The sequence below is a fragment of the Microchirus variegatus genome (assembly GCF_963457635.1).
Source record: "Microchirus variegatus genome assembly, chromosome: 3".
Lineage (NCBI taxonomy): Eukaryota > Metazoa > Chordata > Actinopteri > Pleuronectiformes > Soleidae > Microchirus > Microchirus variegatus.
The window spans coordinates 611873-630360 of NC_139804.1; the positions used below are offsets into that span (position 1 = coordinate 611873).

Sequence of the window (18488 nt, forward strand, 5' to 3'; positions counted from 1 at the left end):
ATTATCACCGGAATAATCTCACAAACGTAGATTAATCTGATGAATTATCACCGGAATAATCTCACAAACGAATGACGACGAAGACGACGATGACAATGATGATGACGACATTATTACAGATCAAACTGTTTCATCATCAGTGAACTTTTACTCAAGTTTTCATCGTGTAAAAAGAAAAAAAGACTCACATTGCTTTCGTCTTCATTGTGGGTCAGTGTGTCTCTGAGACAGATGTGGGTCACTGGACTGTCTGTGTGTGTGTGTGTCTGTGTCTCACACACACACACAGTGGACCTGCTGAAGACAAAGGCCTGAGCAGGAATTCAGTGTCAGGACGATGATGACGATGATGACGATGAAGGACCGTCTCTGAGTGTCTGGTGTCCACTGAGACGTCGTCTCCTCATTAAAAGACTTAATGAAGAGACTTAATCTGCTCTGTCCTATTAAAGAGCGTCCTCAGAGGATGTCCTCACGTCCTCACAGTTGTCCTCAGAGGACGTCCTCACAGTTGTCCTCAGAGGACGTCCTCACAGTTGTCCTCAGAGGACGTCCTCACAGTTGTCCTGTGGATGTGGGTCAAAGTCAGAGAGGATTTAAAGATGCACTACGTAACTCCTGTGTCTCTGTTTGCACTTACCCTGACTGTCGTCTCCACTTAACGAACAAAAAGACAAACAGACGACTCCTGTGAGAGACTTCAAGACTTTTATTGACAGATAAAGCACAGAGACACACCCCCCCACACACACACACACACCCCCACACACACAGTGAAATGCTTTAAAACCCGTGAGTGAAATAAGAGACGTTAGCGCCGCAGTCGTAGCAGAGATCCAACGAGAAAACAACAACAACCGCGTTTACAAAAATATCAAAATACTTTGCATAAAAAGTGCTTCAGTGTTAAAATTACAAAACACACACACACACACACACACACACACACAGAGGATCCATGAAGCTGCGACACTCGTTTGTTTTCACACAGTTTTTCTGCTGCTGTTTTTTTCGTTTGTTATCAGTTTATTATATTTTCATTTATTATCAGTTTATCGTTTTATTATCATTTGTTATCGTTTTATTATCGTTTATCATAAGTTTATTATTGTTTATTATCAGTTTATTATCGTTTTATTATCATTTGTTATCAGTTTATTATCGGTTATTTATCAGTTTACTTCCGTTATTTATCAGTTTATTATCGTTTTATTGCACTGACACAAAGTTCAGACAACGCAGACGAACAAATACGACGTGTCCTTTCAAAATAAAGGCCTTCCTGTCTGAGACAGTCATTCAGCCTCAACCCAAAGCTTCATGGATAAAACATAAACATACAAGAATATATTCATTAATAGAACGTCAGAATCTCTTCTTATGTGATTTATATATGTTTTTATATTTATTTATTTTTTACAGCTGATAAGGTCAAAGGTGCATATGTGTGTGTTTACGCTGTGGCAGCAGTCGTTGTTGTTGTTGTTGTTGTTGTTGTTGTTGTTCCTGGTCCAGCAGGAAACAGTTGCCCTCAGTTTGCATCGCTCTGACAGAAGCAGGTCACACAGTGAAGCTACTTCCTTTTAATCCTAATCTGCCTGAGTTTGAAATGATTTTTAATGGCACACAAATAACAAAGAAGATACAACTATTGAGTATTTGGTCAAAATGGCACCGCGGTGATTCTGGTGCTGAAAAAAAACAAAACTGTCAAACACCAGGAGACGAAAACAAAAAAACCCTGTGATGTTTGTGTAAATTCAGCAGGTTCAACTATTTATAATCTATACTAATCTCTCTTTTCTTTTTAAACTCAGCCATTTTCTGTATGGAAAAGTACGGAAGAGGATAAAAAAAAAAAAAAAAAAAAAGTTAAACAGAGCGGCATGAATTCTGAGAGTGAAGTCAGAATTCTGAGATTAAAGCTAGAATGTCGGAATTCTGAGATTAAAGTCGGAATTCTGAGATTAAAGTCAGACAGTCTGAATTCTGAGATTAAAGTCAGAATGTCGGAATTCTTGGATTGAAGTCAGAATTCTGAGATTAAAGCTAGAATGTCGGAATTCTGAGATTAAAGTTGGAATTCTGATATTAAAGTCAGAAATGAGGAATTCTGAGATTAAAGTCAGAAAGTTGGAATTCTGAGATTAAAGTAGGAATTTTGAGATTAAAGTAGTAATTCTTTGATTAAGTCAGAATTCAAGATTAAAGTCATAAAGTCAGAATTCAAGATTAAAGTCATAAAGTCTGAATTCTGAGATTAAAGTCAGAAATTCTGAATATCAATCCCAGAATTCAAGCTGTTTTATTTTTATTTTTTACTTTGAAAAGAAGTTTTCCAGGCGGCCTCGCCCTCATCCTCTTCTCTAACAGTATTTACTGAATATATCACATTAAAGTTTCACGTGTTTTTTTACCTTATAAGACATTTGTGAAAGATTTGAACAGAAACCGTTTTTATTGTCACTGCTGAGATTCTAGTTAAAAAGTCACATGATCTGCATATGACCATGATCTCACGTCTACGTGGTGTATTACGGTAAAGACGTGTGGTTCTTTCACAGCCAGCTGAACTCTGTAAAAACAACATTTAAACACGTTTAATTATTAGTCCTATATTATTTAGCTTTAATCAGAATCTCAGCAGTTAGATTTACGTGAACTATTCCACGTTATTGTGACATTTATCACGTAATAACGTTACAGTGAGATCATTTACACTTCCCTGTGATAAAGTGTGTTTGTCATATTAATGTGTGTTATCTGGTTAAAGGGTGAAAAACATTTAGTTTTCATGTTACGATCAGAAAAGCTTTCCTTTTCATAATCTTTCATAATAATTCTTGTTATAAGCTGAAAAACGTGATGAGATGATTTTGTTTGTTATAACACGATGAGTGTGTACGTCAGATTAACGTGTTAATATCTCATTATAAGGTGAAAAACGGGTGATTTACAGTTCCCTTTCATACAGGTTTGTCACAATCATGTAAAAATATGTGGAAAAACGTGTCGTTTTAAGGTGAAACATCAGTCATTTTGTCCAGTTTGTGGTGAATACGGTGCAGTGAGAGTTACTGTGGTGTCACTTGCGTCGACTGAAGATGCTCTTCTTGCTGGAGCTTTTGTCTGAGCTGCTCAGGCCGATGAGGAGTCGAGCTTTCTCGTCTTCCTCCTGCTGCTGCAGACCGTTGTCAGACTTTCCCTCGGACACTTTCCCCCGAGCGTCGGAGCCTGAGGCCGGCTTCAGACGCAGCTTCTCCTTTATCATCTGAGCCACGACAAAGTCACAGTCATTTATACAGTAAGGCCCCGTCCCAATACCTCCCCATTTCCCTCTAACCCTACATTTGTCCCCTAACCCTACATTTCCCACTAACCCTACATTTCCCACTAACCCTTCATTTGTCCCCTAACCCTACATATGTGCCCTAACCCTACATTTGTCCTAACCCTAACCTTTGCGGATTGAGATGGCGGACCACATCTAGCGAGGAACATTTTCGTTGGGATATATTTTCGCAAAATAAGCACGTTACAATGTCGAATTGTGTTGGAATACGTTGGTTTGATACACGTCCAAAGGACCGTTGAGCTTTGAACACTAATGTCAGAAAATAAGTGACCATTTATGAAAGCAGCTAGCTAACTAGCTAGCGAGCGGCTACCCCGCCCAGCGCCCCTAGAGAGCACGCAGAGCTGCATGACGGGCAAACGCTCTCGAGGCACTCGGCAAACAGCCGCTAGCTAGCTCTGCTACATGTGTGTAGTTTAGTCAGTGTTTGGATGTGCGTTCACGTGAACACAAACACTCTGGACTTGTCAGATTTCAATCACATTTGTGATTTAGCGTTTACGAGGACATTTAGCGTTTAACAGCTGATCCGCCAGCATTTTTCCTGAATGAAAATAGTAGCACGCTCCACCGGTAGAATTGTCGACATGTGACGTAGGTTAGCACGTTCGCTACGCTAATTTGCATGTAGTGGTGTCCCAAAACCACTTCCCTCAACGAGGAGAATTTACGGATGAGGGAACTCAAAACCGAGGGTAAATATTAAGGGTTGAGGTGTTGGGACGGAGCCTAAATCCTTAGTCCTCAGTTTAATAAAGTAAATGTGTACCTGAGCGACCAGAGCTTTCCTGCTGTCTCTTTTCACCGCCATGGCAAAGTCCAGCCAGGTCCACGTGTTGTTGTGATACTCCAGACACGGCAGCACCAGGTTCAGGTCTTTCCAGTCCACACTGCTCTTTTCTCCCTGAAAGAAAAAACAATCTCACCTTTAATTCAACGATTCAACCTTCAGTGATTTATCAGAGTCATCACTGCATTAACACACTGATTACAGCATGGCTGGTGCAGCAGTGTCAAGCAGAGTTCATTACTTTATTCATCACTCTTCACGTCATTCTTCTCTGCATTTAACCTTTAACTTGTCCTCTAACTAACTTAACTAATTTGACCTTTCTAGATAAAGGGTCAGTGGGGGTTAGGTACCTTGCTCAGGAATAACCCAGACCTTTTTGACCTGGTTTGGACTCGAACCTGCAACCCTCCAGTTACAAGCCCAGGTGCTGCCAAACTAACTGTTTATTAATTGTTTGAGTAAGTGTTTATTAAGTGTCTAATTAGGTGTTTAATTAAGTGTCTATTAAGTGTCTAATTAGGTGTTTATTAAGTGTTTGATAAGGTGTTTATTAAGTGTCTAATGAGTGTTTAATTAGGTGTTTAAGTAAGTGTTTATTAAGTGTCTAATTGGGTGTTTATTAAGTGTTTTAGTGTTTGATTAGGTGTGTAATGAGTGTTTAATTAGGTGTTTAGTGTGTCTAATTGGGTATTTATTAAGTGTTTATTAAGTGTTTGATTAGGTGTTTAATTAAGTGATTAATGAAGTCTTTAATTAAGTATTTATTAAGTGTTTATAAAGTGTTTAGTAAGTGTTAAATTAAGTGTTTAATGAAGTGTTTAAGTATTAATTAAGTGTTTGATTAAGTATTTGTTAAGTGTTTTGTTAAGTGTTTAAATAAGTGTTTATTAAATGTTTATTTAAGTGTTTAATGAGGTGTTTAATTAAGTATTTGTTAAGTGTTTTATTAAGTATTTGTAAAGTGTTTGATTAAGTATTTGTTAAGTGTTTTGTTAAGTATTTGTTAAGTGTTTAATTAAGTGTTTGTTACGTGTTTTGTTAAGTGTTTTATTAAGTATTTGTTAAGTGTTTGATTAAGTGTTTTGTTAAGTGTTTTATTAAGTATTTGTTAAGTGTTTAATACAGTATTTGTTAAGTATTTTGTTAAGTGTTTCTCACTGACCTTATAGCTGACACACAGCGGCACCTGAGGGATCTTGATGTAGATGAAGGAGTTGTTCATCGCTGCTCTTTCCTTCATCTTATCGATGTCATCGACAGGATGCTGGAGGGATGACAGAATGACACCAGTCTTATTTTTTTTATATATTTTTACATTATTTCATCCTGAATAGAAATCAGAATCAGAAATACTTGAATATTGTCTGGGGACAGAAGTCACCCTCTCCTGTATCATGTGGAGCATCTCTAACCTGATTGAAGATTATTTTAAACCCTTCATTAACATTTTAACCTTTAACACAGGAGTGTAATAACTATGAAAGTGTATTTTCCTCCTAAAACAATAGAGTTTTTATTTTCACGTCCACCTCTGGAGGTTTCCTGAACGACCTCCTGACCCCGGCGGTGCGGTTCAGTCCCTGGGCGACACCTTTGCTGGGGCCCATGGCGCCGATGGTGTCCTCTGACGACTGTCGAGGCTTGACGGGAATACCTGTGACACACATCACAGCAGCATCAGCAGCAGCATCAGCAGTGTTAACAGCATCAGCATCAGCAGCATTAACAGCAGCAGCAGCATCAGCAGTGTTAACAGCATCAGCATCAGCAGCATTAACAGCAGCAGCAGCATCAGCGTAGCCTCAGTGTGACTCCTCAGCACCTGACACCTCACTCTCCCTCTGAGTCTCTCATTAACTCAGGTCACAGTGATGAGAGACACACAATACTGGATCATTTAACACACACACACACACACACACACACACACACACACACACACACACACACACACACACACACAATTTATATTATATTTAAATGTGACCCTACAGTATGAAGATGACAGCTCGTTCACTTGCTCGTTCACTTGCTCACTCACTCGGTCACTCACTCATTCGCTCATTCACTCACTCAGAGTGTGTGGATTAAATAATGAATAAACAGATTTAGTCAGATTAACACAGTCATTAACATAATGTAAACAAAGTGAGTGTCATGAACTCACTCGTTTACTCACTCATTAACATATTAACATAATGTAAACAAAGTGAGTGTCATGAACTCACTCGTTTACTCAATCATTAACATATTAATTATATTAAGTGTCATGAACTCACTCGTTCACTCACTCATTAACATATTAACATAATGTAAACAAAGTGAGTGTCATGAACTCACTCGTTCACTCACTCATTAACATATTAACATAATGTAAACAAAGTGAGTGTCATGAACTCACTCATTCACTCACTCATTAACATATTAACATAATGTAAACAAAGTGAGTGTCATGAACTCACTTGTTCACTCACTCATTAACATAATGTAAACAAAGTGAGTGTCATGAACTCACTCGTTCACTCACTCATTAACATATTAACATAATGTAAACAAAGTGAGTGTCATGAACTCACTCATTCACTCACTCATTAACATATTAACATAATGTAAACAAAGTGAGTGTCATGAACTCACTTGTTCACTCACTCATTAACATAATGTAAACAAAGTGAGTGTCATGAACTCACTCGTTCACTCACTCATTAACATATTAACATAATGTAAACAAAGTGAGTGTCATGAACTCACTTGTTCACTCACTCATTAACATAATCTAAACAAAGTGAGTGTCATGAACTCACTCGTTCACTCACTCATTAACATATTAACATAATGTAAACAAAGTGAGTGTCATGAACTCACTTGTTCACTCACTCATTAACATAATGTAAACAAAGTGAGTGTCATGAACTCACTCGTTCACTCACTCATTAACATATTAACATAATGTAAACAAAGTGAGTGTCATGAACTCACTTGTTCACTCACTCATTAACATAATCTAAACAAAGTGAGTGTCATGAACTCACTCGTTCACTCACTCATTAACATAATCTACACAAAGTGAGTGTCATTAACTCACTCATTAACTCACTCATTAACATATTAACATAATGTAAACAAAGTGAGTGCCATGAACTCACTCGTTCACTCACTCATTAACATATTAATTATATTAAGTGTCATGAACTCACCAGTGGTGACTAATCTGAACTTGTCCTCTTCATCAGTGACCTCCTCCTCCTCCACGTTTCTTCCAGGGAAGAAGAATCCCATCATTCTTTTGAAGAACTGATACATGAGCTGGATGGTGAGAGGAACCACGTTCACCTGAGCATTTCAAAACAAACAAACAAAGCTCTTTTATTTATTTATTTCAATCATCTCAAAAATCATATCAAACTGACTCTTGTGTCAAATTCCACACCTCAAAATGTTCCTTCACAGAGATTCCGCCCACTGGGGGGCGCACTTTACTGAAGATTCTCAGAGCAAACTGACGTGCAGACTGACAGATTCTCTGAGGACGGAGAACCACCTGTAAAAAAAACAACTTTATTTAAACTTCACAAACATCACAGCTGCAGCTCCAGACCAGTGATTCCCAAAACTGGAACACCCTAGTGGGCCCTGAAGGTACTGCGGGTGAGCCATGAGAGGTCATTGAAAATTAATCAATAAAATATTTGAAGTCATTTTTCTCTCTCTTTGAATTCTGAACTTTTTTTTTTTAATTGAAAAATGTTAGAACTCTGACTAATCTCTAAAGTTTGTTTACAGAACAATATTCCCATGTGGTCCTTGTTATCTTCTGTAGGATCCAACAGTCTTCATGTTGATGAAAAGTATCAGAGGTAAATGTTAAACGACTGTGGTTAAGTTTGGGAATGGCTGCTCGCTCTATCGTCAACATCCACGAAAACACGAGTGACATATGAACAGAGAGGGAAATACATTTAATACAATGAAGTGAGTGGATCTGTGGTAAATCTTCATTTTTCAACAAACATCATCATCGAATCGTCGAGTCTTCATACAACAGAGAATATGAAAGTCTGAGCATCAGCACAAACAAGATGAGGTCAACACGAGGTCAACACGAAGTCAACACGAGGTCAACACGAGGTCAACACGAGGTCAACACGAGGTCAACAGGAAGTCAACACGAGGTCAACACGAGGTCAACAGGAAGTCAACACGAGGTCAACACGGAGTCAACACGAGGTCAACAGGAAGTCAACACGAGGTCAACACGAGGTCAACACGAGGTCAACACGGAGTCAACACGAGGTCAAAACACCAGGTCAACAGGAAGTCAACACAAGGTCAACACGAGCTCAACACAAGGTCAACAGGAAGTCAACACAAGGTCAACACGAGGTCAACACGAGGTCAACACAAGGTCAACACAAGGTCAACACGAAGTCAACACGAGGTCAACACGAGGTCAACACGAGGTCAACACGAGGTCAACAGGAAGCCAACGCGAGGTCAACACGAGGTCAACACGAGGTCAACACGAGGTCAACAGGAAGCCAACACGAGGTCAACAGGAAGTCAACACAAGGTCAACACAAGGTCAACACGAGCTCAACACGAGGTCAACAGGAAGTCAACACAAGGTCAACACAAGGTCAACACGAGGTCAACACGAGGTCAACACAAGGTCAACACGAAGTCAACACGAAGTCAACACGAGGTCAACACGAGGTCAACACGAGGTCAACAGGAAGCCAACACGAGGTCAACAGGAAGTCAACACGAGGTCAACACAAGGTCAACACGAGCTCAACACGAGGTCAACAGGAAGTCAACACAAGGTCAACACGAGGTTCACTCACTCACTCGTTCACTCACTCGTTCACTCACTCACTCACTCACTCACTTGTTCACTCGTTCACTCATTCACTCACTCGATCACTCAGTCACTCTCTCACTCCTTCACTCGCTCAGTCACTCACTCACTCCCTCACTCACTCGTTCAGTCACTCACTCACTTGTTAACTCACTCAGTCACTCGTTCACTCACTCGTTCACTCGCTCACTCACTCGTTCACTCACTCGTTCGCTCGCTCACTCACTCGTTCACTCACTCGTTCGCTCGCTCACTCACTCGTTCACTCACTCGTTCGCTCGCTCAGTCACTCGCTCGTTCACTCGCTCAGTCGCTCACTCACTCACTCGTTCACTCACTCACTCACTCGTTCACTCGTACACACAGACAGACAGACAGACAGACAGACAGACAGACAGACACACAAACACACACAGCTGTGTTTGTATCAACAGTGTTTACATACCCTCACACGCTGCAGAGGAAACCAGGCACAGAGGCAGAAATATCAGTCATTCACACACTATTCTGTGATCTATACATTAGAGCTGTAACGATACACAAACTCACGATTCGATTCGTATCACGATTTTTGACCCACGATTCGATACATACCACGATCTTCTTTTAATTTAATTTTTTTTTTATTTAAACAACATTTACTTATAAAACAACTTAATATAACATTTAATAATAATATTTTGGAACACTGTGAACAGATTTGAACATGAATAAATAAATAACCAAATATTTCTCTCTTTTCTGTAACATAATAATACTGTTGAAAAATACAAAGTAATGATCAATCAGAGTGGGATTTGTCCCCAAAGCATGCTGGGAAGTGTAGTTCTTCATTAGAAGTGGTTTTGTTCCAGTGGAAATAACTTGTTTTGATAAACAGCAAAGGTAAGACAACATTTCCGCTTGTATTTCTTGAAAGTCAGTTGTTGTTTTGCTCTTATTTTGGGGCTGGATCCGTGAATCTTGGTCGCAGAGTGATAAAAATCTGTGAATTCTCCGATGTTTACATAATCACGCTGACGCTCCGGTGCCGATTTTAAACATGCGCGCTGGAACGGGTTTTTTCCGCTCCTGCTGGTTTGATCCGTCTGTGTTTTAACTGTGTTTGGTGAACATAAGAATGGTTTATATGAGCTTTTAGCTGAGTTTCTGACCTTTCTGTGGGTATGCAGCATGTCTGTGTTTGTTAAAGTTAGACATGGTTTTATGACGCTTTTGTCGATGCGTCTGACGCTGCCCCTGGTAACTGAGGACATCAGTGAAGAAGAGATTAACGATTAAAAAACATAACGCGTTAATGATGACTGTAATTAATTAAACCGGAACTCGACCGGAAGTTCCTATTATCGCTGTTTTTTTAGTGTGTATCTGCGTCATTACCTTGTTTATGAAGCCCTGAAGGTTCTAAACAAACAGTTCAGCCACTGCTGAGAACACTGTGTTTTATTGTAATCTCGGGCTCAGTGAGATCTCTGAAAAAACCTGGTCCGGTTACGTAAACAGTGGTTCTCCTGAACAGCAGATCCTCCTGCTCCGGGCACTAGTCCGGGCACATCCGGTTACGTACATTGAACCACAGAAGAAGAAGTCTGTTGTGGAGGTGTTTCACGAGCGACAGTGTCTTCTGACTCTGGGTCTGACTCTGGGTCAAAGGTCGTCAAAGGGACTGAGGCGGGGAGTTGTGAAGAAGCTGTTTTTAAACACTGTTAAAACAATGTTTTGATAATGAGGAGCAGTGCATCCGCCGTTCCAGAGGGGGGAGCTGTGCTTCTGAGTGCGGGTGTGCTGAATAGTACTGGCCAATCACAAGACTCTGTCTTCTGGGGGTCAGAGTTCACTCTGAAATATTGAAATATTTTGAGCTTTTCATGTCAGGCTACAGTCAGTCCTGCCGTCGCATCCATTTTTCAAAAGTAGACGACGGTAAAAAAGTGAACGCAAACTTTGCAAGCGACAGTTTGCTTTTCACAGCTCTACTACAAACATGGCATATCGTTTAAAAACGCTAAGGTTGCTCTGTCTGTTTTGAGTAAATGAACATAAATCATTAGCATATTTCAATGTTTTCGTCTCATAATCGTCATTTCATAACTGCGTCTATTATATCACTAGTTGACATAGAACATGATTTTTAGGATATCACGGGCTATGGTATGGTGCAGATGCACGTAATGCAAAACGCTGTCAGAACCGTCAGACTCTGTTGAACTCTTTTAATTTGAAAAGAGCTGCACCCACAAAGCACCCCCCGCCAAGAGTTTCTTTGGTTGATTACAGCCCTAGTGGTTTTATTATAACATACATGGATGTGTCTGTTTCTTCTGAACGCTAGCTTGAATAAAAGCTAAAGTAAGCACGTGTGAATCATGTTTACCTTGTAGGCAGCGTTGGGCAGCAGGTTGTTCATGGAGAACCAGCCGAGCTCTAACAGATGCTCGGCCGTGTCGTCAGACTTGTTCAGCTGCAGAGACACACAGTGTTGACAGAGTTCACGCAGTCATTTAAAACAATAACAACGTTATAACTCTGTCTGTTGTTGAAATAGAAAACACCAGAGAAGCTGAGGGAAACACATTCATGCTGACAGACGAGCTGTGTTTCCATCATGGTAAAGTCCTGGGTCAAGTTCCTTGTTGAATGAAACGTTTCACAATCAACATTTGAATTGATGAGGCTAAGTTCCAGCATGACTCAGCAGTCTCAGACACGACTCACTTTGCTGTACATGAATCTCTGCAGCTCCAGCTCGGCGATGCCCAGCTGTCCGTCCTCTTCGGTCAAACACCAGCGAGCCTGAGCAAAGTAGATCTCCGTCCTCCTCACCACACTCACGTCCTCCGGAGGTTTACGCAGCTCCAGCTTGTTCGCTCGCTGCAGCTGGAAGTCTTTGAAACACCTGGAGAAGAAGAAGAAGAAGAAGAATATTATTCATGTTTTAACATACCTGTGTAATAACCAGAGAGCTGTATGTGTGTGTGTGTGTGTGTGTGAGACCTGATGAGGATGTTCAGCTCTTCACTCTTCATCTGCATGTCATTCTTCTCCTGGTTCAGCTGGTTCTGGAGCTGTGTGTTGATCTCCATCAGTTCATCACCACTCAGTTCCTCAGGCTGGGCCTGAAGACAAAGACAAAGACAGGGAGAAAGTTCATTTCAACGAATCCATCTGGATTTTTAGCTCTTTTTTTTGACACAGGTTCAAGACATTCGTTCAACGGTCCTTTGGATGTGTATCAAACCAACATATTCCAACACATGTTGACATTGTAACGTGCTTATTTGTGAAAATATATTACAACGAAAATGTTCTTCGTCCGATGTGGCCGACATCTTTGTTGAAAAATATAGCGGGTTTCGCAAAGCATCATGGGTAATTTCATCTTCCACTTCGTTTTAAGCCTGCATCAGAGCTCACTACATTTTGAGGGTTGATTATAAGCACTGTGCGAAATACAGGGGGGTCTGGGAAATGGAATGGAAAAAGCCCACATCTGACAGGGATAATAGCCAATACTGCAGCGTAGCACCTGGGGTGGTGACACAGTATAGCGCAACAAATGGGAGATGGGACCCCCCTGATTATTAATGGGTATTTCGCACACTGATTATAAGGGAAGAATCGCACTCCACCTTGCTCCCAGCTACAAGTTAAACTGTAAAGGTTTAGGGTTAGGACAAAAATGTAGGGTTAGGGGAGGTATTGGGACGGGGCCTTGGTTTTCTGTGTGGCTCACCCTGATGTTGGAGTAAATCTGCTTCTCCAGGCGTCTGATCTGAGCGAGGTGCTGCCTCACCGCCTCCTGCAGATGCAGAATGCTGCTGCGCTGCTCCTCTGGGTTACTGGAAATCTCCAGCTGGAAACGCACTCGCTGTTTCTTCTCACTGTGCTCCTGGACACCATTCAAAAACAGAGAAGAGGATTTAAGATAAAGCCCGACTCAGGACAGGGAACTCTTGTGTGAAATGAGCTGTGGTCTTACTTTGCGTCTGGGCTCCACGTGTAACAGCAGGTTGTTGACGATGTCCAGGATCATCTCGTACTGAACAGGGTTTGTGGAAATCTCCAGGTCGTAGTGAATGAGGGTGAACGTGTCCACAGCCCCTGGAGGAGAAAAGGATCACAATAATGTTCACGAGTAGCTAATCCCCTGATTAAAGTTTTTCTTTTTCCTAAAAAAAGGCAACAAAAAGAACCAATAAGATAAACCATAAGCTCTATAATGAGTCGTACCAGCCTGTTTCTTCAGCAGATCTTCTTTCTCGTGGTTATTCCTCAGCTCTGGAGGTTTGATCTGTGTGGCCAGCTCCGGGTTAATGTCGTGACTGTAACTGATGTAGTGCATCTTGCAGCTACAGCGTGAGATGATTCTCTGGACCTGCTGAGTCTCGTTCACCTGAGCTGGCTGGTTCCAGTCTGCAGGGAAGAGAATCAAAGTACAGATTAGTGCTGAAATATCTACATTCTGATGATACTTTCATTGCGCATTCATCAACATTCAGTCAGTGGTGTCACACCTGTGGTGGTGCTAACCATCCCTCCCACAGCCTGGCCGCTCTCCATCAGCTCCAACACTGAGTCCAGGTTACGCTGACGGTGTTCCTCGATGTTTTTCACCTGAAGACAAAATAATATACAATCAGGAGCAAATTCAAAGTAACAGCAATGACAGAAAAATGACATTTGAAAGCAATTATTATTGTATACTTACTCAGTAATAATATAACAATAGGTGGACTGTCAAATAATGAGCTATTCTATACATCCACCTAGAGACTTCCTGCCAAATAATTAGCTATTCTATACATCCACCTAGAGACTGCCAGCCAAATAATGAGCTATTCTATACATCCACCAATAGACTTCCTGCCAATTAATGAGCTATTCTATACATCCACCAAGAGACTTCCTGCCAATTAATGAGCTATTCTTTACATCCACCAAGAGACTACCTGCCAATTAATGAGCTATTTTTAAATCCACCAAGAGACTGCCTGCCAAATAATGAGCTATTCAATACATCCACCTAGAGACTGCCTGCCAAATAATGAGCTATTCTATACATCCACCTAGAGACTGCCTGCCAAATAATGAGCTATTCTATACATCCACCTAGAGACAGAAATAATGAACAGTTTGCTATATCCACCAATAGACTGAACACTGGATGGTGAGCTATAAATCTACAAAGACACAAGCTGCTAAATAATGAGCTATTGAATACATTCACCAACAGCCTAATTGCAAAATAATGAACTGTTTCTTACATCTACCAATATAGAGAATGGTGAGCTTTTCTATACATCCAAGAAGAGACAGACTGTCAAATAATATGTTTTTCTCTATATCCACCAACAGACTGGCTGCCAAATAGTGAGCTGTTGGATACAGCTGTTTGATACGTCCACCAACAGACAGAGGTGTCTGTTGTCGAGGTCTGTAAAATCCCAGTGAACAAACCTCCAGCCACAGCTGTCTGTCCTCCTGCTCAGACGGATTGGGCTCCATGGTGGCAAAGTACTGCATGCCGTCCAGCAGACAGGTCCAGGTGGTCTTCTGCTTCAGGGTGTCGTTGTACCAGGCGGGGTGGTATTCACACTGCAGCAGCTGAGCCTTCGCTGCAGACACCAACACACAGCCTGCCGTCTCTGTGCCACGCAACATCATCTGAGTCAGACAAACACCACAGCAGGAGGGAAACAGGTTTCCCGTGTTAGGTCACAAATGTGAATTTCACAGTAGCAAAAGGTGAGGAAATATGAAGACAAGTAACAGACAATAACATCACGGAGCAGCGAAATAATGTTGCTGTGCAGCTCTTGGTAAATCTAGTCTGAGTCCATGATTGACCTCCGCCAATGAGGTCTATGTTTTCGCCGGAGTTTGTCTGATAGTGACTGACATAACTCGAAAAGTCACTGATCGATTTGGATGAAATTTTCAGGAAATGTCCGCAATGGGACCAGGAACAAGTGATTGAATTTTGGCCTTGATCCATAGACGCCATCACTGGTTACAACGCTCGCTGTCTGACCCAGGCATGCCTGCAAGGTGTATTTTGTAGACACTGAGCTGCCTTGGCGGAGGTCTGTGCTCTCCGAGTGCTTTCCTAGTTTAAATATGTCGGTGTGTTCACTGTGAGCATGTCTCATAGCAGTGATTCAGGTAAAACGTTGTCTTGTTAGCCCGTCTGACTGTTTTGGCTCAACATCTATCCACCATCTTCACTTTGACGATGAAAACAGCTGGAAAACAGATGAGTTGTCTGATTCATGCGTCGTCTGGTACATAAACGTCTATAGAGGGTTGTGTGACATTGTGCTACTCCAGCTTCATTACAGCGGCTGAGTGCAGTCATGTGGTGAACATGTCGTGTTCAGAAAACATAATCAGATAAATAAGGGTGCTTTCATCACACCTACAGTTTGGTCCCTTGGTTCGGTTCATTTGCGTAGATGTGAATGTAATCTCGGTACTTTGGTGCGCACCAAACCAACCGGTCCGAGACCTGCCTGAACAGGTGGTCCCGGACCGCTTTATTTGCTCTACTTTGGTACGGTTCCTCTGGTGTGAAAGCAACCAAACCAAACGGAAAGAAACAGTATAGTTTAATGCATTACGGCTACGAGATACACGATTACCCTGGATTTCCACAGCGATGCGGTTTTGCGCCGTCCTCTGCCGAGCTTCAATCAGCCGGTGTAGTCGTATTCACACAAGAAGCCGCGGCGTGCCCGGTGGAAATGCTCACGTTGATTTGAGTGGCAGCGATCAGCTACCGTGACCGTGGCGCTGATGCACCCAGTGGAAACCCGGGGTTAGTCTGGTTCCCGTGTTGATGGTCTTCGCGGTCTATTTTGGTTCATTTAGAGCTACGCATAAGTGAAAGCAAACCATACCCACATCTGTTTGCTACATGGTAACGTACATGGTAACGTTTTTCTTTTTTTTTTTTATATATATATATTTTTTTGGGACTTTTTGCCTTTAATCGATAGGACAGTGGAGAGAGACAGGAAACAGGAGGCAGAGAGGTGGGGAATGACATGCAGGAAAGACCGAATGGTGCAGGATTCAAACCAGGGTCGCCTGCAGCGAGGACTATAGCCTCAGCATATGGGGCAGCTAAACACTGCCCCGGTAACGTTTTTCTGACCAAAGCAATCGAACTATAGGTGTGAAAGCACCCTAAGAATAGAATAGGTACTGACCTGACAGTTGACTAACTCGATGAACCAGTTGCGGTTGTAGACGTCGTCAGTCTGACAGGCTGCGATGCCACACAGCTGATCGCTGACACCATAGTCCTCCTCTGAAAACACCACAAACTTGTCTGTTTCCTCGATGAGTTTCTGGAGCATCGACGTTCCTGTAGAAGAAGAAGAAAAAGATTAGTTAACATTAAATGTTAAGGCCACATTATACTTCTTCTACTGCGTAACCATGGAGACCCCCCCTCAAGCCTTCATACTTCTGCGTCGTGGAGACGGACATGCGCTGCAATTTCCCGCCCGATCAGTAGGGGTCGCTGCGCAAGGTTGTTGTGCTTTTGGCTACAGTGAGCAATGGCGTCTGAGAGAGAAAGACTGTTGTTGTTGAAACAGTGGCCGTTTCTTACTTTTCTGTGTCACGGAACGCAGTTTTAAGATCATTTGAGGTGAGAAATTGGCCATTTAGAGTCTAAACATGTGCTCTGTGTGTTCAGATATGACGTATTTATTGTTTGGCAGCGAAGTTGTCAGCGGTGATCAGCTCCGCCTCTGTGGACGCTCGGTGCTCACTGTGAGCCGGAGCACAGAGCAGCTTCGCTCGGCCTGTCCTGAGGACCAATCGCAGCTCTCGCAGTGTCCGTTGTCCCTTGACGGTGTGACAGACACTTAAAAAATATTTCGTGCAGCTGGAGACGACGCAGAGGCTCTACAACAGGCTCTGCGTCGACGCAGCACTTTACGCAGGAGTATAAATTGGGCTGTTGCCTCAGTAAAAAGCTTCTTGCTCACCTTCACTGTGGCTCTTTTCTGCTCGGTTAACGGTGGGCGTCACAGGTGTGGTGGGAGCCGTGGTGGGAGAGTAGTTGGAGGGAGATCGTTTGATTTTCTTGGTCAGCAGCTGCGTGTCGATCTTCAGACCCTTCAGAGCTTCAGTGGACAGATTCCTCTTCAGCACCGAGGCCTTTTTGTAACCGTCGTACAGGCCAAAGGCGATGTTCCTGTTGGTGGTGGTCCACGAAGCCCTCAGGTCCACCAGCCGCAGTTTGTGAGTGTACGAGGCGTTACACTCGTCCTTCAGATTCACCTCCTGTCAGGAGAGTCTTTATTATTAATAAACACAGACAGAGAAGAGAGTGGCCTCTTAAATCTTCTGTGTTTTACCTCCTCCGTGCGGTTGCTCTGACGCTGATAGCTCAGAGACGACAGGCTGAGCAGGTGAGTCTTCTTCACCTGAGCGTTGATCTGGTGGTCGGCCGTCTCGTCCCAGGTGGACGCCATGAGGTGGACGGTGACCTGCGAGAGCTCGCTGATCATCTGAGTCACATTCCACTCAGAGATCAACCTCCTCATCACAGTGCCAGCTGAGAGAACACACACACGCACATATTAACAACACAGTTTTCACAGTGTTGATCTGTTGCTTTTCCTGGATCTTCTCGTGCTTCACCTTGAGGAATAAGTCTCTGTGCTCCTCGAGTGAACACGTTGCCTTTGTTGCATTCCACCTGGACTCCTCTCTGCTGAGCGAAGGAGGCCCAATAATGCACCTGAAAGACACGCAACAGACACACCTGTTTAAAAATCGGCGGAAACTAGGGCATCTGTTCGTTATTTTGGTCTAGAAAATGTCCGAAAATGATCTGGAATCTGGAAATGTCCTCAAATGTCTTGGTTTTGTCCACAAACCAAAATGATTCATGTTTAAATTAATTATTTCTTTTAAGGAGCAAAGAAACCAGAAAATATTCACATTTAAGCTAAAAAAAAAACAATCAGAGAAACTTGGTTTAATAATTAATAAAAAATAAAAACTTGAATTAATTAATATATAAAAATTTGTTCTGGGCACTAGGTTAACGCGCGTAAATGCGTGACACGTTTCCATGACGACTGACGTGCCGCGGCACTAGAGTCCAGGCACCGTTTACCAGTTAGCTCCATTAGCTCCGTTAGCTCCTCTTAGCGCTACAGTGGCCCTGGATCGGTCTGTTTATTAAAGGAAAAGAGCAGCGCTAACAAATAACCAGCGTACCTGTGTACTGCGTATGTGTGCCTCTGTTTTTAAAGTTTAGCGTTACTTTACAGTCTAATTTTAAGGATCGGGACTCACGTAAACATGACGTCACGCGTGTCTTTTTCCAGTCAGTCGTTATGGAAACGCGTCATGCGTTAACCTTGAAGCCGTAAACAGCCGATATCGCGTTAACATGCCCAGCACAATAGATAATTGATCATTTCGACACATAAATGAAACATTTACCAGTGGTACTGACA

The 18488-nt window shown here is 42.2% G+C and overlaps 1 protein-coding gene across 2 annotated transcripts in view; it reads right to left on the reverse strand.

Moving 5' to 3' along the window:
• Nucleotides 1-775: 775 nt before the first annotated feature.
• Nucleotides 776-18488, reverse strand: part of LOC310924904 (bridge-like lipid transfer protein family member 2) — a 36361-nt gene continuing 18648 nt past the window's right edge. For both annotated transcript variants that reach the window (XM_083886759.1, XM_083886760.1), the window contains exons 23-40: nt 17662-17761; nt 17376-17575; nt 17004-17301; nt 16215-16372; nt 14464-14670; nt 13521-13620; nt 13237-13419; nt 12986-13107; nt 12740-12895; nt 12001-12122; nt 11722-11902; nt 11381-11467; nt 7579-7689; nt 7346-7481; nt 5678-5802; nt 5311-5412; nt 4125-4259; nt 776-3271 (exon numbers count right to left, since the gene is read on the reverse strand). In XM_083886759.1, coding sequence (XP_083742885.1) covers nt 3086-3271; nt 4125-4259; nt 5311-5412; nt 5678-5802; nt 7346-7481; nt 7579-7689; nt 11381-11467; nt 11722-11902; nt 12001-12122; nt 12740-12895; nt 12986-13107; nt 13237-13419; nt 13521-13620; nt 14464-14670; nt 16215-16372; nt 17004-17301; nt 17376-17575; nt 17662-17761 — 2709 coding nt within the window. In that variant the 3' untranslated portion in view covers nt 776-3085. The remainder of the gene's footprint in view (nt 3272-4124; nt 4260-5310; nt 5413-5677; nt 5803-7345; nt 7482-7578; nt 7690-11380; nt 11468-11721; nt 11903-12000; nt 12123-12739; nt 12896-12985; nt 13108-13236; nt 13420-13520; nt 13621-14463; nt 14671-16214; nt 16373-17003; nt 17302-17375; nt 17576-17661; nt 17762-18488) is intronic.